Source organism: Nematolebias whitei, chromosome 16 (assembly GCF_014905685.2).
Source record: "Nematolebias whitei isolate Nwh7 chromosome 16, NemWhi1, whole genome shotgun sequence".
NCBI classification, from domain to species: domain Eukaryota; kingdom Metazoa; phylum Chordata; class Actinopteri; order Cyprinodontiformes; family Rivulidae; genus Nematolebias; species Nematolebias whitei.
Window position 1 is genome coordinate 16,618,187 of NC_056513.1, and position 20,223 is coordinate 16,638,409.

General features: G+C 39.4%; 1 protein-coding gene across 1 annotated transcript in view; it reads left to right on the top strand.

Moving 5' to 3' along the window:
* Positions 1–613: 613 nt before the first annotated feature.
* Positions 614–20,223, top strand: part of add3a (adducin 3 (gamma) a) — a gene marked incomplete in the record, with an annotated part of 59,157 nt that continues 39,547 nt past the window's right edge. Inside the window, 2 exon segments of the mRNA XM_037689730.1 lie at positions 614–999; positions 9,597–9,841. Of these exon segments, the coding sequence (XP_037545658.1) occupies positions 9,647–9,841 (195 nt within the window).

Here is a 20,223-nt window from a genome sequence, read left to right on the forward strand (position 1 = left end):
AGAAATACAATCCCATGAAGTTTTGTGTCTATTGCAGTCAACAGTTAGGTTTCTGACCTTGACCTCTGATCGGTGATCATTAAAATGTAATTTCTTTTTTAACTTCAGAGGCTTTTTGTGATTATATTTGCTATATATATATATTATATTTGAGATTATATTTGCTTTGGTATGTGGAGCTGCATGCCAGGCGTGGCAGTAAAAGGCGGGCAGTTGCTTCTCCTGTAGCAGGTTGTGTGTCTACTGTTACACTGCAGGCCAGCCAAACTCATAAACACTGACCTTTAGTACGGTCGCACAGAAAGGCTGGCAAGATAGAAGAGGGTGTGAGAGAGACATAAAGACAGAGACTAAAAGAGAGGATTGTGATATGTGGGGGGGTGAACCAGAAAGGGATTGGATAAAAAAAGAGGTGAAGAAAAATGACTACAGTAGAGAGAGAAAGAGAGAGAGAGAGCAGGCAAAGGAGGAGGAGGAAGGGTGATTAGTGTGTGAGCCCTAGCTCTGATTGGTCTTGCCTGGATCTGTTTTGTGTGTACCTCTAGGCCAGTGGGCGGGGGATTAAGCCTGCATCACGTGGTCCCTTTAGCTTCTTTTCCACACAAACACTATCTCATTCGCAGAGAGCACACGCATACGCACATACCTATATCCTCCAACAAGCACACTCACAGCTGTTGATACTTCTGTCTCTCTCTGATGAACGGCGGGACAGCCGAGGAGCAAAGCCTGCAGGAATCTGGAAGAATATAACGACCTAAAGCATCTGTATGGAAAATCTGGACGGACAAGTGGAGCGACTTGCTTTCTGATCAGAGCCTGACTCTTGTTTTCAGTCATTTGTATTCCGCACTTCCTCTTTCATACGTCTTTCACGGCTTGTCTGTTGGAATCTGAGCACTGACTGTAAGCAGCAGACAAAAATAGACATGAATTTTGCCACTTCTCTTCTACTACCACCTAATTTCTGCCAATAGCTGACCAAGGAGGAAATTTAAGGTTAGTTGGACTTGGCTTTAACTGTTGATATCTTGTCAGTACTTTTTAGTTTAAAGCTTTGACTTGAAAACATACATTTAGCCATGTGTTTCAACACTCCATCTCCTCACTGTCCTATTTATTTTCAGAACCAATGTGTCCTCTGTTTACCAGCCGTTGTCCCAAAACTGGCTGGTATTTTTAGGGGAATTCCACATTACTATAGCTGTGTGGGCACACACTCTCAGAGAAACACACTCCTTCTGTATAAACATGCTTAGTAGATACAGTGCTCAGAGTCTGAGCACCAGAGAAGATTAGAGCTGGTTATTATCTCGAATGTGCAATACTAAGGGGTGTCTGGGAAGAAAAACACAAGCAAGGATTTTGGTTTAGTGTCACTGCTATTTCAAGAGTCCAGACTTTGGCATATTTTTTACATTATGTCTGCAACTTTATATATGTATGTGTGTGCGCGCGTGTTTGTGTATATATATATATATATATATATATATATATATATATATATATATAATTAGAGGGAATGTCTGTAAAATATGTAAAAAGGTAAAGAACCTGCTCTGAAACAAACCAACTCTTGTAATGTACCAGAGGAAACGTTGACCACTGGCATGGTGGGCTTAAGAAGAGCTTTCCTCACGTTACAGTAAAGACGCTGGATAATGTAAGCTGCTGAGTGTTTCACACTCACACTTTCTTCAGTTTCACTTCTAAATCTGTCATGCAGACATGTTTGGACAGAATACACACCAACTTATCTGAATGTTCTGCCAGCTTCAGATTCATAAACACTCCAGTTTGCAATGTGCATATGCACTTGTGCCACTTTAGACAGTGTGTGCCGATATAATTAGCAACATAAAGACTATTTCCAGGTATTGTTCACAATTGTTCTCATTGGGATTATAAGGCATCCCATAGTGTGGTTTGGCTATTATAGGTATGGCAGAAACACATGCAGGCTTACTTTAAAGGCAAGGTGTGTATAAGAGTGTTGGGTGGTGTTGGTTGATGTCTAAATGAGTTTGGTGATTTATGCCTGCCCTTGGTATTAACAGTCAATAGTCTTTTTCCTTGGTATTTAAATTTCAGGCATCGTCTGTGCAATTTTTAGTTAGCATTATCAAAAATGGTTTCTGAAGGGAAAATTTTAGGTAGAAACAATGAACAAAATTAGGGATTCAGAAAGACAAATAACAGGTCAGACAACAAAATGCAGAAGCAGATAATGCACATGGCAAGCTTATAATGCTTTCATCAAATGGAAGTGAAAAGTTGGGTCTTGGCTGAGTCCCTGTATCATATCTTGTGTGTTTTTGTGCGTAAAATCTTAGAAAAGCACTAACGCATGATAGGTGAGCAACCTGTTTTTGAGATATATAGTAAAACCTTGCAGTAGTGAAAGGAGAGAAAACGACCAGTAATTCTCTCTACAAAAGCAATTAAACAGAGGAAACAAGTCATGCATCAGTAGACTATATAATGCTCATGTTCCTTTTTGTCTTGTTTATCCTAACATCCCCTGTGGAAAGATTGTGTTAATCCATCCATCAATCCATAATCTTTTACCCGCTTCTTCCTTTTTGGGTCATGGGGGTCACTATTCATTTGTCTCAATGTGGCCCTGTGATGGACTGGAGACTTCCATCATGCGCCCTGTATCTATGACAGCTGGTCATGGTTACCAGTGACCATCGCAACCTAGAAAGGAAAAAACTGGTAAAGATAATGGATGGATAGGTATATTTGTTTGTAGGTGTAGGTTGTTCATGTCCTGATGAGCTTTCTTGATCAGGCTGGTGGTGTTGTTGCTCCAGCTGAGGTTGTCATTCATGTGTACACCCAAGTACTTGTAGCTGGAGACCACTTCCACCGCAGATCCTCTTATGTTCAGGGGGGTGTAGATGTTTTTGTTCCTTCTGAAGTCCACAATCATCTCCTTTGTCTTCAGATGAGTCTAGCAGTTTTCCATGCTTACCTCACACCTAAAGACAATTTAGAATGGTCAGTTAATTGAGCATGCGTGTTTTTGTACTGTGGAGGTAAACTACAGTATTCGGAGAAAACCCATGCATGTACAGAGAGAACATACTAACTTCAAACAGAAAGGCCTGAACAAACCAAGATTTGAACTTGAGATCTCCTTGCTGTAAGACAACAGTGCCTCAAAATATAATATTGAATCCCACTGGCTGTATTGCATATCCTGATGCTTGCATAGTTTGTCAAAAGAGAGCTATCCAGATATCTGCTGCTTTTGCTTACAAACCTGTAACTTCAGACCTTTTTGCTAAATAATTCTGAGATACGGCCTCAGAGATGAACCCCTCTATAAGGCACCTCCAGTTGTTCACAAATGCACCAATGAAACCAGCCATGCAGCCAGTCTGTGTACTTTATACAGAGCATTATATAACCAGTGGATGACAGCAGTGCCATTGATCTGGGCTGAGTACTGCTTGTAAGGTCCACACTTCACACCACCTGGCAAACTCGGCTACCTTCTCTGCTGGCTCAGTTGTGTAACGGGGTAGTTTGACTTCCCCGTCCCAGTTGTGTGACTTTAAAATTATTTTGTGAAAGAGACTATTGACTGTTAATCAATTTAGGATTTTGCATATTTGAGTGGTCAAGAGTCTGTTCTGATACATACCTAGATAAAAATCTACACGTTTTAAGTCAAATGTAACACATCTTACTTTAAACAGTTCTGGGCGAGATGAACTGAGTGGTAAAAGTTGAATGCCTATGAGCCAGTAGAAGAGTAAGGCAAATATCCAAATTGACAATACGATCAAACATGACCCTTTTGACATAATTGCTGTTGTCACCCATCTGAATATGCAGCACAGTTGTATTTATCTCTTCAGTGGCTGTATGAACTGTATGATTGAACGTAGAGCCACGAAAGGAAAGATGTCCTCTGTTTACCAGCTGTAGAGTATGGCTCCAAAAATTGTCATACAGAAACTGCTTTGTTGTTTTAGAGGAGTTCCTTATTTGTATGGTTGTGTAGACACATCCATTAGGAGAGTAACACTCCTGCTCATAGGCATTATTGGCCATTAGTTCAAGCACCAAAGAAGATTATCATTGGTTATTATCTCTAATGTGCAAAACGGGGGGGGGGGGGGGGGGGGGGGCGTTGTCTGAGACGTAAAACACAAGCAAATGTTTTCAAAGTCACAGCTAAAACCACATCACCTTCTTTGCATTATTGTAATGTGATGAGAAAAGAGTTTTTGAATTATTTTCTTGTGGCTTGGTGTTAATTAAATTTTCTTGTGGTCTTTGTGAATGCAGATTGGGAAAAAAACAACATGCAAGGGTAATATCATATAAAGTAACTTTAGCTCACCTGTTATTTTCAGGTAGCGCATAGAAATTTAAAATCAAAGAGTATTGTTTCATGCAGAATAGAGATGCTGAAGCAAGCGGTGAGTGGTTGGTTACCATTTCAGTAGCAAAAGGTGGCCAACATCAAACTAGTCACACGAAGTCTAAAAAGTTAAGTCAGGTCCTATGGACATTCAAAAAAACAAAACAAGAGAATTGTAAAAATGTTTCGTCTTTCATCCAAAAGACTTCTTCAGTCTGAGGTGTTGTATTCAACTCAGTCTTATAAATAGCACCTTCTCATAGTGGATCAACCAGTTTGCTGCTGACTTGAGCATGCATCAGGATAGTCACACAAAGGTTTTTGTTGTCGTTTTGTTTTTGATTGATAAGAAATGATGGAAATAAGGTTGCAGGAGAAGAGATGGGCTAATATACGTGAACAGTAGCCCCTCGATTATTGCGGGGGTCATGTGCCACACACCCCCACGATAGGTGGAAAAACTGCGAAGTAGGAACGCTATATTTATTTTAGTATTTATATACGTTTTAAAGCTTTATAAACACTTCCCACACTCTTGCAATGTTCTAAACTCTTAAGCCTATGTCATTTTAACAACATACCATACCCTTTTATTTATAGAGCACTTAAAACAGCAACAAGGCCAACCAAAGTGCTGTACAGACAGAACAACAGGTAACACACGAAGCAATATACAAAATGAAGTAAATCAGAAATATAGTCATGCGTATAAGTACTGTACAGTACTGCAAAACTTTACTCACCAGCTCTGCAGAACAGCAGCTCGGTTCCAGTCGGGCTCGGTTCCGGTTCAGCAGACCTACCCTGACTGCCCCGTCCAGGTTGATGTGCACATAGATAATTGATCTTCAGGAAGCTTCAGGATTATTTGCGACTTTCTTGCCAGTTCTTTCAGCTTAATAGATAGCATAGATTTGCGTTGTAAAAAAACTTTCCCTCCATTTCAGCAGAAAGCAGAGGCCGGAAGCACTGTTGGCTTCTGGGTAGTGTAGTTCTTTTGACTGACCTTACAGTATAGGTTTATTGAAAGAAAATGGCGGCGCCTGTCCAAAGTATCATAATTTTTTACGTTAACTTTTTATCTCGTACCATCCCAATCACGTGAGTAAAGTTGACAATCATTGAAACACCGTGAAAAAGAGCGAGTCACAAAAGTCGAACCACGAGGTAGCGAGGGACTACTGTATACTTCTTCCTACTCCTTTGAGCGTAATTTAGACTATTTTAATTCCCCTTGACTCTTAAAATTAGCAACCACATTTTTTAAGACATTAAAATCTTCTTTATAAGAAACTGAGCAAAAGTCTGCCAGAATAAATGGCATACCGGTAGTTAACCTAGCCTTGAATTTATTCTTTTTTGTGTGTTTTTAAACAAAATTTTAATTTCATTTTTTACTATTATGCCAAATCTTTTTATATACAACATAAAATATACCATAAAAAGCATTTCTTTGTTTTGATTTAGACACATAAACTGTGTATGTTCACCTATTAGTTGAAGTAAGGCTAATAAAAATTGCAGATCTGTGACTTATTGATCAAATTGAACTCAAAAACGATGTTAATTTATCTTTAGTGCATAGTAAAAAGAAGTTTTCTGCAAATATTTACTGACATCGACGCTTGTTTGAAGCTTCTGAACATGCCAGAGAGTGATAGAAAAGTCACTAAGGGTCACGGGGTGAGAGGTCGCAGTAACCTTGCCTGAAGCTCCAGTCACAGTCTATGTCCGTTCAATATATACAGCCTGCTTCGTCCACCAGACACACATTTGTGGTGCTTAAATCAATAATTCTGCAGCACTGTCCTCCAGTATCAAAGGTTGGTCATATTTCTAACATCCAGTTAGTTATTAAACAAAATTTAATTCACATTAAGATGGCATTGTTACAGAAATCATGATGGTTTCATTCACAAAGACCAACCATGGGGTGGGAAATTTGAATCGCACATTTACAAAAACAAAAATATGAATGGAGAACTTTCAACCTTCTGACTGATCTTTCTGGGTGTGGTTAGTCTAAGACGTTTCAAGATGAGCACAGAACTTTATTGGCCAACACTTTGGGAGGTGGAGTGCGTGAAGTGGAAATTGTGACTGAAGTGTAACTTTAGTTAGAGCTCCAACTGTTGTGTTCAGCCGTGCTAAATCCTGCTTATGCGGAAACTGCCATGCATGAGCTTCTCCCTTTAACACCTTCTTGCATAAGCTGTGTGTGTTTATTTTTTACTCTAAGTTTTTGGTACTGGGTTATTATATAACACCCGTAGGTACAGCAAATTTGAAACAAATGTTGCATTTTACAGCAAGAAAGTTTCCTGGTTTCTGGTATTCAGTCACATTCATGTTTTTTTTTCATCACAGTCTCAGTTTCATTGCCAACCCAGTTTGTTTCAATTAGCTTTTGTACCAGACTTTAGTTTATTGAGATCTGTCGCTACAACTACTCTGTAACTAAAACAATTCAGACAAGAGAGGGATTTCTGTATAAAGTTACAGAACTCAGCACTCTGCAGCTGTCTTCAATTAAAGGTTTTTTAGGGGACTTTAATTTGTCTCTTTAGTATAAATCATAGCCTAGAATAATGTAAAGGGTGAGATTATGTTTATATATAGCAAGATGAGGGAATAAATGCTTAATCAATAGGTGAAATCAACATTTTGAAACCTTTTTTCCAAGTATAAGCTTGTATTTTAGCCACTGATTACAATCTAAAATGTTTGCAGCAATGTTTTAATTATTTTCACTTTGGGAAAAATAAAAAAGTGAGAAAGATGAGTTGTAAATTAATTGAAAATCCGCAACTTGTTTGTTCTTATTAGAGCATTGAAAACATTACTGTCTGTGGACTAAAACATTTTTTAATGTGGGAGTTTCATGGTATACAATTCAGTTCAGTTCAGTTCATTTTATTTCTGTAGCGCCAAGTCACAACAAAAGTCATCTCAGGACACTGAACAGAAACATTCATATATATAAAATGTATGTTAACAATATTAATTATCCAAGGGGCAGACTACTTTGAGTTTTACATCATCGCAGACTCTTATCTTGAGCAAACGTAAAGGTAACAGTGGAAAGGGAAAACTCCCTCATGAGGAAGAAACCTTTAGCAGAACCTGGCTGCTTCGACCGGCTGGGTTTGAGAGAAACAGGAAGGAGGAACAGATGCACAATGGCAGGTCAAGAATCACATTTTAAGATAGATATAATATCAAATGGAAACTGTTCAATAGTAACAATTTATTTTGAGAAATAAGGTTTCTTTGTCCTCCAGTAGTCTAAGCCTATGGCAACATAAGAAGCCAACCCTAACTAAAGGATTTATCAAAAAGGAAAGTCTTAAGCCCAGTCTTAAAACTGGACAATGTGTCAGCCTCACGGACAGAAACTGGAAGTTGGTTCCACAAGAGAGGAGCCTGATAACTGAAAGATCTTCCTCCCATTTTGCTTTTGGAAACTCTTAAGAACCACAAGTCTGAGAGCAAATTGTCAGACAATAAGATCTGGAATATAAGATGGAGCTAGGTTGTTGAGGACTTTGTAGGTCAGAAAAAGTAAGATTTTGAATTCAATTCTGAATTTGACCGAGAGCCAATGGAGAGAAGCTAAAACTGGAGAGATATTATCTCTCCTACCAACTCCCATTAAGACTCTGGCAGCAGCATTTTGGATTAACTTTTTAAGAAATTTTTGGACACCCATATAACAAACCATTGCAATAGTCCAGTCTAGACATGACAAATGCATGAACCAGTTTTTGTGCATCATTTTTAGATTTTTAGTATATCTCCTGTACTGAATGAATTGAATGTTTCCACTGGTATTCTTTCATGTTTACAGTATCAACAGTACTGTCATTGTAGTGAAGTTATGCAGTTGTGGGGAAAAAAAAGCCCTTTGAACACACTGCTTGCCATAGTACACGTTCGTCCACGTGGCAGAGTTTCTTTCAACCTTATTTTGTCTGAGTGATGCCTCGGCTGTTTGGGCTAAGCTGTGTGTCACTCCACTAATCTTGACCATCTTTATAAGTGGCATTTGACCAGAATGAGCAGCTTAGCGGCATCTGTCAACCAAATCACCCCTTCCCCCACGCCCTTTTCTTCCCACCTGTTGCGTTGATAGAAGTGAAGGTTTAGAGATGAGAGGAAGGTGTTTCTGACAAACTACTGACCAAACTAGCTCCGCGTTTGTCACTTGACAATTGTGCTTTTTATGGCTGTAAACACCTAAATCTTTTTCTTAAACCCTGTTGCTTTCATTTCTCTGCAAGCCAAGATACCATCAGATTGGTTTGTCATATGCTCCACCTCTTGAAATGTATTATCATCCACAAATACTACAACACCTAAGTTTGTTTCATTTCCATTTCTTTTAGTTATAAAAATGTCCTTTGTTAGAATATCTGTTTGGCAAGGAAGCAAAGCCAATTGTATCCGTTGTTTGAGCTGCAGCTACTCCTGTGTTCTCCAGAACGCTTGTTGTCGTGCCAGATCACCTGAGAATGAGCAATGGGAGTGCACCAACTCAAGGCCTGCATGTCCTTGCCATGCACTTTGTAGGGTGAGCTGTCAGAATGACCTGGCTAACGCCTCTGTGCACTTATGACTTGTGTGTGTGGAACAAAACTTTTGCTATTGGGAAAGTACGTGAGCACAATAAATAGTACCACTCTTGAGGTCCATAAAAGAGCTGTCCCTTTCCTGTTTGACAAGCATACAGTATGATGTAGTTCACGGCAGACAGGTCATTTTCTTCTTTGCCAATAAGTTTGATTTTCCTGTATCTGGTGAATTTGTTTATTTAAAAGATAAGTGAATAAGTTTTGATTTGAAAATAGCAATACTTTTATGAATTTGCATAAATCCTGTCAACAGTGAATCAAACTCTATGCTGCGCCGATTGCTCATTTACAAGCGTGAAATCTTTGCTTTAGGATAATAAAGAAGCATAAAAGTGAACCTATGAAAATATGCACAGGGCATGTTTTGTCTTTTGCATGTTACTCTACTAACAAATTTACTCTGCGCCCTGATGTCTAAAGGATTTGCATGCAACTTTGCTGTTGGCTGTTTAGCTTGAATCTGCTGTTCTGTTCATTTCCCCCACCCTCGCTCTTCATTAGGAACATTAGCACAGGCACGTGAGTTCTGTTTATCGTATGTTCTTCCATTTTGCATATTCCAACATGTCTGCCCCTCTACTTTTCAGGTGTGCGTCAAAGCAGCAGCCATTGAGCAAACTAGTGCAGAGAAGCAGGCATGAGTGCAGACAGCCATCAGGAGGTAGTGACCACTCCTCCACCACCTGGTGGAGGGACCAAGGATCGCTACTTTGACCGGGTCAACGTCAACGATCCGGAGTACATCAGAGCCCGGAACATGTCGCCTGATCTCCGGCAGGATTTTAATGTTCTGGAACAAAAGAAACGCGTCACACAGATACTTCAAAGTCCGGTAAGCAGTAAGAACGAAACTCAGCTCAAAAAATGTTTACTTGTACACTAGAGTTGAAAACCAGTAAAACAAGGAGGCATTGTTCAGTTTGAATTTTCTCTTACTTTTGTCAGTCTATATGGAGACTGGTCACGGGTTTCAAATGTGTGCTAAAGTTAACATCAAGCCATGATTAGTGCAGAGAAGAACAAAACCTTTAAGTATTTGTTTTATCTGGCTTTTTGGGGCATAAACATCAACGTGAAAGCCGGCTTGGGATGTTTTGTCGAGTCTTAGCTTAGTTTCTTCTCAGAACTATTGTACATTGTGCTTTCTCTTCCTTACGATGCATCACTGGATGTGAGAAGCTGATGTTGGGCAAAAATTATTCTGCAATATGATTTTAAAGAAGGCTCACTCTTTTAGCTGTCGTTGGCTTTCCATTCATGAGTCGACTATATCCCTCAACTATGTGTGCTTGTATAAATTCATCTTATAACCAACTAATGGTAGCAGCATTGTTAGCTAAAGTGAAGTACTGTAGCCTCCCCTCACATCACACCTACCTACCAATTTAGCTCTGTGACTACCTCCTTTGGCAACTCAGTATAAAAGCAGTTGGTTGATTTCAGCCCCCATCATGCCACTTGGATTGTTTCATAAATAACATAAAAATGGCAATGAGGCAACTTAGACATGATGCACGGGTTGGTTAGTGTAGGGGTTTGGTTTTGAATCTGAGCTGAGCTTCTACAATTTCCACTTGGTGTGGGATTTGGTAGGCGGGGCGCTCGGTTCTGTTGACAAAGTGGGGCGCCCTTCTTGAATAATGGTAGGGGAAACACTGGAGTGGAACGTTGAGCTTACCTTGTATTATCAAGAAAATGAGTTTGAATCCTTTGTCAGAGTTTTCTTCAGTGAGATTAGTACACCCTGCCCTTGTCTGTATTAGATTTCTTTAAGTGCTTCAGCTTCTTCAGCTGAAATGGCTACTTACCTAAAGGTGTAAATGGTGTCAAAGTATTTATTTTATTGCGTCCTCGCAGATAGGATGCATGTTCGGATGTGCATTCTGGAACAAGCTAATGGGTGGAGTGAGAACTACTGTACTTTTTCTCTCTTGTTTTTTTTTCATTTTTTCTTCTTTTTTTGTCCAATGATCCAATTATGTATGGTATGGTATAAAGTTTATTCATTTTAAAAAAGGTACAACACAATTCCATAACAATATAAAGAAAGATACAAAATATTTAAAATGAAAGGCAGCAGAAAGAAGAAAAAATCTGTTATTATGTCCAATTATGGTAGTAATAATGTTTCCAACATTCACACTTTTTTGCTTATTGTCGTAGAAACAACTGATTCTCAGACCGTCAGGTGTAGACTTCATCAAATTTTTAAGTTGCCGTCAAATGAGAGAACAATCAGTTTCACAGAAAGTCAAAACATCTGTTTTATTCTGCTCGTTCTGCTGGCATCCGTTTTGAGCTCTCTCATACCTTACTAAGTTACATCAGTTGTTTAAATAGTGCCACAGATTGAAAGAAAAAAAGTTACGTAGAGGGTGATAAACATATCTGCCAATCTACATAGATCGCCCCAACCCACATAGATTGACACAGATGGATCACTTACATTTGACATAATGTTCAGTTTCTCAATGACATGGATTCAAATAAGGAATTTTGAACTGTAGAGGAAAATATATATTATACAATATGTAAACATTGCAATGTAACAGGAAGCAGATAAACTACAATAAATTCAATTCAGTTTATTTATATAGCGCCAAGTCACAACAGAAGTCATCTCAGGGCACTGAACAGACACATTCACATTTAAAAATAAGTTGATAACATTAATTATCTGAGGAGCAGACTGTTTTGAGTTTAACTCCATCACAGAACTCTCATCTTGAGCAAGCACGAAGGCAACAGTGGAGAGGAAAAACTCCCTCATGAGGAAGAAACCTTTAGCAGAACCAGGCTCAGGACAAGCGGCCATCTGCTTTGACTAGCTGGGTTTGAGGGGAACAGATACACAATGGCAGGTCGAGAATCACTTGTTAAGAGAAATAATTTAAAATGCAAATTATTCACTTGTTACAATTCATAATGAGGTCAATTTGTCCTCTAGTAGTCTGAGCCTATGGCAGCATAACAAGCCAACCCTAACTATAGGATTTATCAAAAAGGAAAGTCTTAAGCCCAGTTTTAAAACTGGACAATGTGTCAGCCTCATGGACAGAAACTGGAAGTTAGTTCCACAACAGAGGAGCCTGATAACTGAAAGATCTTCTTCCCATTCTGCTTTTGGAAGCCCTAGGAACTGCGTGTAAACCTTCATACAGGGAGCGAAGTGCTCCGTTAGGAAAATATGGAACAATACGATCTATAATATAAGATGGAGCTAGGTTGTTGAGGGCTTTGTAGGTAAGATTTTGAATTCTATTCTGAATTTGACAGGGAGCCAATGGAAAGAAGCTAAAACTGGAGAGATATGATCACTCCCAGTAACTCCCATTAAGACTCTGGCAGCTGCATTTTGGATCATTTGAAGACTTTTTAAAGAAGTATTTGGACACCCAGATAAACCATTTCAATAGATAATCAATAAATATCAATCAATAAATAATAAACTTCCTTCACAGTTATATAAATGTGGTACATTTATATTATATTTAAATTCAAGGAGTTATGCTGTATCAACGTGTCTGGAAGTCTGATGAAGCACTTCCTGTTCATGGACTAATAGTTTGAGTTAGTGGTTCCCATGTTCTCTCTTTCTTGCTGTCAGTTATTCTTCCTTAACCAAATAATTTCTTAATAAGTTTCAGCAGCAGCTGCATCCCGTGCCTGTGTGTAATCGCTTGTGTTGATGTTGCGACCACAGAATCACAGCAGTTGGCATTTCACTAAAACCCTAATGCAACCACCAGCCACCACGCCCTTGCTCATGTTCGGTCAGGCTTTTAACATAAAAATTTCCATGAACACAAAATAGATCAAAGAAAAGTAATGTTACTGTAATGGATTTGTTACGTTGACACCTCCAGCATAAGATTTTAACCAATTTCCACCAATTTGCTCTTCTAGCTATACCAATGTATGGCACGTGTTTACTTGTTATTATATTTAGCTGAATGGCTTTTGTGTCCAGTTTTTCTCATAGCAAAGTTATAATCGTGGTTTCATGTGAAACAGATGAAATATTGTCCTCGTTTGCGTTCTGCCCTTTGAACAGTTTTGTCAGTTGTGTGATTTTACAACCCGACCCACCAGGAATATTTACTCTGCAATATTGACTTAAGGCTCATCTCTCACAGTTTAGATTGGATTTGAGGTACAAGGTGTGTGTATTTGTCTGTACTGTACGAGGCTGTACTTTAAATATATAGTCAAATTTACGGCAAAGACATAAAGCTTGACATTGAGTCGACACGCCATGTCATAAATAGGACTCGCTCACCAGAAGTGTAACACGAGCCTCGCTGGAGGTGTTTTGACGGTTTGGCCTGTGCTTTTTTTAAGTTTAAAATGTGATCCACACTGCACATGCCTTGAGTGGTTTCCTTGGTATGCTGAGTTTTGCGTTTGATGTCTGAAAGGGCGTAAAGCCGTGTGCTGCTGATGCAGGTTTCCATTCTGCACTCTGTTGATGTCTGTGAGGGTGACTGGGTGCGTTTCATGGCGCTGCCCAGCAGACAGACTGCTGCAGGCCACTGTTGTATCATTAGTGACTGTCTGTCTAGTCAGTCATCAATAAAATCTTCTGTGGTGGGTTTTGCAACGCTGCCATCATTCCGCCTTTATTACTGACAACTCAGCCTGGTGACTAATTTAGCAGCGAGTCAGTGAAGGGGAATGATTTGAGAGCCTGGTGAATCTGTTTTTTTTTTTTTAAAAGTCAAAGACCACAATCTGACCTCGCTTATAAAAGGCAACACAAAACTTTACAATTCCAGCTACAATTTTATTATGTCATTTTGTTGGTATTTACATGTTTAAATGGGAAATTAACATTATTTTCACATTGCTCACAGCACCTTGAAGACAGTAAAATTATGTCATTTAGTGTTTTTTTTAGGGTCTCTGGCTGTAGGTTTTACTCACCCTTATTATGTTTAATTTTCAGCTATATGTAATAAAAATTCTGATTATTTTGCTTTATTTTTCTTTTAGTGGTCTTTAGTTCTGACTTGCACAGGCTGCTTTTTTCCCCAACAACTTTAATAACTGTTGTGTCAGCTTTAGGATGTCACAGGTGACACACCGTCATTATTTACAACTGCCTCACACTGCGTGTGTGTGTGTGTGTGTGTCTGCTTGTTACCGTGCTTTGCACTTGTGGTCACGCAATGTTTTCTATGTTATTCCTGCTTCATGTGGTTTTGAACGTGATCCAATCAGATACCAGGCAGCAAAAACAGGTGGCTCCCTGTGGGGTTCGCAGGCTTATGAAGGCAGTTGGCCTCTCAGTGCCGCTTCCCTCCTTTTCAGACAACAATAATAACAAGTGTGTGACACCAGCGGGACATTTCAATTTCCTTTTCCAAATTTCTCATTTTGCCGTGCTCTCTGGAACAAAAACAGCACGTCACCAGCTGGGTTTCCCCTCTTGTTTGCTTCCATTCCTTCTCCGTCTATGCTTTCTCTGTTTGTTTTTATTTCTGTGTTATGGCTTTCGTGGTGGTTCCAGATTACACGTTTCTCACATGGTAGGTTGTATTTAAAGCTGGACCGATATAGGCCGAGCCGGACTGGATAAACTCAGCTGACTTCATTCACTCCTCTCTTAAACGCAGCTGTGTTTACCTTTAAAAGTCAAAATCCACAGCTAAACCTTGAACCGCTCCACTTGTCTTTTGAAATCCACCAATTAGTTTTGCTTGTGTACAGTAGTGATGTGCACAGTATATGCAAGACCACTAGACATGCAATTCAGTTTTAGTTCAATTCAGTTTATTTATTTAGTGCCAAGTCGCAACAGAAGTTGTCTCAGGGCACTGAACAGAAACATTCACATACATTGTAAAAGCCAGTTAGTAAAATCTATCTGCAGATTGAGTTGAATCATCATTTTGTTGCAGTCTGCCATCCTGAGCAAGCACAAAGGCAACAGTGGAAAGGAAAAACTCCCTTTTAACAGGAAGCAGAACCAGGCTCAGGACAAGCGGCCATCTGCTTCAACCAGCTGGGGTTTGAGAGGAACAGGAAGGAGAAACGAATGCACAAGTATAGAATGACAGGTCCAGGTGTACTTTCTATTGGAAGCAATGCACCAATCATAGCTTTTATTTTTATATTTTGGCCAATCCTTTAAAGCTCTGACCTCATGTTTCAGATTTTAGCTAATTCGGAGTTTCCAATATGCAAAATATTTTCATTCAGCTTTACTATCTGTGACCAAGCGTGGTGTAATAATTTGGCACTGGTGGAGAGTGAGAAAGGAGCTTATAAAGTGTGCAGAGCAGGTGAACTAGATGAGCTGAACAGGTGCGTGGAATCAGGGCTGATTGCTGTGAGAAAAGGGAGGCGTGGCATGAAGTGTAGGCTTGAGCTGGAGAATGGGTGATAGGTAAAACACATCAGGGAAAAAACAAGCAATGGCATGAGGGGCAGAAACTATAGAAGGAGGGAGTGAGAGACAGGGGTCAATGGGGGGTCAGTGGGGGCCACTGACCATTACAATCAGAGGTACAGCACAGGTTGAACAACTGGGAGATAAAGTTAGAGAGGCCAGACTGAGATGGTTTGGACGTGTCCAGAGGAGGGACAGTGGGTATATTGGTAGAAGGATGTTAGAAATGCAGCTGCCAGGAAAAAGACAAAGAGGAGACATATGGATGCAGTTAGAGAGGACATGGAGGTAGTTGGAGTGAGGACAGAGGATGAAGAGGAGAGAGTGAGAAGAGGAGGATGACTCGCTGTGGAGACACCTGAAGAGGGAAAAGCCAAAAGAAGAAGTTTGGATTACGTACACAGATTAAGATAATTTGTGAGGTGCTTTGAGGCCGTTTTTGCTTAGATAAAAAGATTTTAATGCACAGTAATTTTCTGAACATACTTTTTTTTGTGTGTACATTTGTGTGTTTTTATACCATTGTTGGTAAATCTGCATTCTTATATTTTTGTGTTAAGCTCTGCAGTAAGCTCTTTGTGTTTCTCTCTGGTAGCTGAGTTTGCCCCAACTGTTCATCATCAAAAAGCACACGTGGCTCAAAGCCATCAGAAGCAGGAGATTAAATCAGATGAAATTGAATTTGAGTCGTACTGCTCTTACTTTAAGCATCTTTGCTCATCCTGTTTTTGTCCCTGCTGTTGTTTTCCCCTCCTTCCTCTCCCCTCTTCACTTCATCTTTTCTTCTCAAGCTTGTGGCACCGTTGGTTCATCATCAGAGGAAGTGATTTACTGATGCCAAGGGGTAAATTTGCTCTGTCCCATTTGCACGTGTCCTGCGGTTTTTAAAGGAAGTGTACTCCGCGCACACTTTCCAGAGAGCACAAGTGGATAATTTATGATGCTTCGTTGGGTTCTGCTGAGAGCCTCCTCACAAATGTCACAAGTGTTCTCTATTATGTTTTCCCTCTTTTTTCTTCTAAGTCCTCAAGGTCTCATTTGATAGAACATTAGTGGTTAAACGTCTTTTTTTAACCACCAGATTTCCTCTCTGAGCCAGGTTCTGGCAGCTGAGTTTCACTTGAGGGATTTTGAGCTTTCAACAGAGGAGCGCTGTCTTCAAGATCAGAGAGAAAGACAAATGTAAAATAATTTTAAAAACTGCTCTCGGTGCTTTAGTTTAATGAAGTTTTATGTACCTTTCTTATATCTGACAGCTGACATCGTTTACTGACGCAGCTTAACACAGAAAAGTTTTCTCACTTCAAATATAACTGATCCCAGCAAGATTTTAGTGAAATTAAAGGACTAGCTTACTTTGAAGGAAAGCATATCACCCGCCACCTTACATTCAAGAGTTTTAATATTGTTGAGAAATGCTGTTGTTATAGACATTTTGATTAAACCTCAAAAATAGCAATATGTGAAATATAATGCTATAATATCTGTCATGATCTGTTAGCACTTGGAGTGTATGTTGTGAAAGACTATCAGCTACTACCACACCACATTTTGGCACGAAATGTATATAATTCACTTATAGCCATTTTCTTTAAGATAAGGGTAGTTGAAATTGAGTTGGTGCCAAAAGGTTACAGTTGGAGATGTACATCCAGTGAATATTTTCTCAAAGGGTCATTAAAATTCATCCAGTGGTCTATGAAATATTTTGCTAACAGACAAGCATAGTTCACTCCCAATAATTAATGATAGGGTTTTCAGGTAAATATGCCACACAATGTGTTGCCCTTTGAGTAAGTGTTGAGGACAATGCTCCACTGCGACCACACCAAATGTTAACTCAGTATCTGTAAAATTAGCTATGTAGTACCAATCTTTGTATTTCCTAAGGTCTATTAGCTGTGGCAGCCATCTTGATTTGGACGGACTTCAGAAGTTATTGAGCTGTAGATGTACGCTCGTTGATGACTTTCTGAAAGTTTAGCTAAAATCCATTCAGTGATTGATATATTTTGCAGTACAAACCAATAAAACACACAGACATGTGCAAAAACCTCATCACCTTTGGCTGCAGACGATAATTGTATGAAATTATAGAAAAATTATTTTTTAGCATAAGCAGATTCACAATTGGATTGCTGTTAAGTATTATATGTGTACATATCCACTAAGCATTCATTATTAGAATAACTTAAATTAATTATGCTACCTACTATACTTTCCACTGTCCATGCCGCACCACCGTATAAGTCGCATCTATTATGCGTCACCGCTGACCACCCAGAAACGTGGGCCGGTGTTGTGTCAAAAATCGATTGGCTGCCAAATGGCAGTCGTGGGAGCATGCACGGGAGGACTTTAACAAGAATTTAACAAGATTAACACTTTAAAACAATTATTTGTTTGCTCATAATTATAGCAAAGGTGTGTCTCTGTTTAATTTTTCCTTAATTAAAGGACTTTAACGGTAAAATCAGCTGCATTTCTCCTGGTGGTCGCGGTGAAATGCAGCTGATTTGACGTTTGCTCCAGGAGTTCCAGAGCAAGACGATGGTGGCTTGGTATGGCAAGCCAAGTATCTCATTAATAACCACTTTTACCTATTAATGAGACACTTGGCTTGCCATATAACTTGAGGGCCCTCTAGTGGCTGAAAATGTTATTGTTCAATAGTTTCCATGTCAGAATGAATGAAATCATCAGATCTCAGCCAAAAGCTGGGTTATAAATATGGGGGGAAATAAGTCGCTTCTCCATATAATTCGCAGGGCACTCCTTCAAATGTATACAAAAAGGTGTGACTTATATGGCGAAAAGTACGGTAATTGTTTTCATACGCTATCTTTATTTCTATTTTCAAACACAGCTATTATTCTAAATTGTCACCTGTGTTTTTGAGCGAGGTGAACAAGTCCATCAGATTTGTACAAAGGCACAGTGAAGTGAGATTTCACTGATGCACTCAAATGAAATTGCGGGAATCAATAGCATCTACAAATTTGCCTGCAGAAGCTTTTTATTTTTTGGTTCTGTCTCTGTCGTGTTGGCAGATTGGAAAACGCGTTTGAAGTTACAAACCTCACCTGTAGAGTGGCCGTCTGCTTTTGCATTGTGTCTTTTGTGTTAATCTTTCTAGGATGCTTTTTAGTTTGAAGACTTCCACTTTGAGCCCACAGTGGGTTTATTTTATTTTATTTTTGTTAGATGGTTTATGACCCAGATACTTGAAAATGCAAGTCACTGCTGTTCTTTCAGGTGACTGTGATACATTTAGGGAGAATGTAGCTCTGCTCGTGTCACAACACAACTTTCACCTCTTAGAAGAAAACGGCACATACAGTAATTCAGGCTTCTTCTTGTGTAAACCTTGACTGTAACCTGTTTTATAAAAGCGCCAAATTAACCTCAGGTGCAGTGAGTCATAGCTTATGGTGATTTACAGTAATTAACATGTGGGGTGGGGGGGTGATGTAATGCTGAAACCTCGGGCAACAGTTTGAGCACAGACAGGTTCACTCCAGATTTTTCCCCTTGTGTTGATATACCGTCAGTTTTCGTGTCACCTGCATCTACAACCGTTGATTTAACAGAAACTTTGGATTTACAAGAAAGGACGAACGTGTTAACACCTGCTGGACTAGACGTTATGGAGAATGTGTGCAAAGAGAACTTCATGTTGCCCTTTGAGGATTGTGACTCGGATTAAACAGACGTGGAAATGTATTTTTGAAGACAGTAATGAAACGATGGGGTACTCGTCGTGGGATGGTCATTCCTGAAAATAAAATATTTAACTGAGACTTGAACGCGCCACGTTTCCCTAAACTGTCAAGCAAAACCAAATAAAATATAAGATTTTCTGCAGAACTCATTAAGTAATAAAATAAAAACCTTCAAAGATTCAAATCTATTAATTTGTTAATATCTATTAATTTTTGTCGAGTTGAGGCGGTTCTTTTCGTCCTAAACATGTCATTACATTGTTGATCTTGTGTTGATTTAGCATATGACAAAATAAAACTACACTAACCTAATCTAATCTATTTATCAGTTTAAAGCTGGGTGGAACTCCCCAGCATGGACTAAAACCAAAAACACTTCTCGCTGGGTCAGGTGGGGCAACTGTCCGTGCTCTGGCTCCATTTATTTCTGATTTTAGCTATTTAGCTCTAATTACATTTCAAAGGCGCAAAGGTCTGGAGCTCTGACACTCAGCAACAAAAATGTCCTGAACCTCCACTGTCAACATCCGAAACTGACCTGTTCCCACGGCAACCTCACCACCAGAGACAGGAATGTCTGGCCTGAGTTCAGAACCAGCAAGGCTGTAGAACTGTATGAGTCCTGTCACAGAGTGCTGTTCTAGTTTCAACAAAAACACACATGCGCATACATGTGCACAGAGACATAAAACCAAAGGCCTATCTCTGTTTGTGCTACACTAATGGACCCGATTTATGGGGTTACTAGGGGGCTGTTGGGCAGAGAAAAAGTGGAAGTTAAAGTGTTGGAGATGTTTCTGTGCAGAGCTGCAGCTCCACTGGGAACATGACTGTTGGGTGAGCACTGATGAAACGAATGCATGAATTTTAGATGTTGCTCCTACCAGAGGTGTTCTCACACAGAAACGTTGTCCTGACCTGTTTTTCTTAAAAATAGAATGGAAAATTACTCTGATGAGCTACAGTTTCACTGTAGACCTGTTTATGGATGGTTGTTGACACAAAAGAAAAATATTTTTATGCATCCATCAAGTCTATATGAAAGATACATCTGATCATATGCACATACATATATATATATATATATATATATATATATAT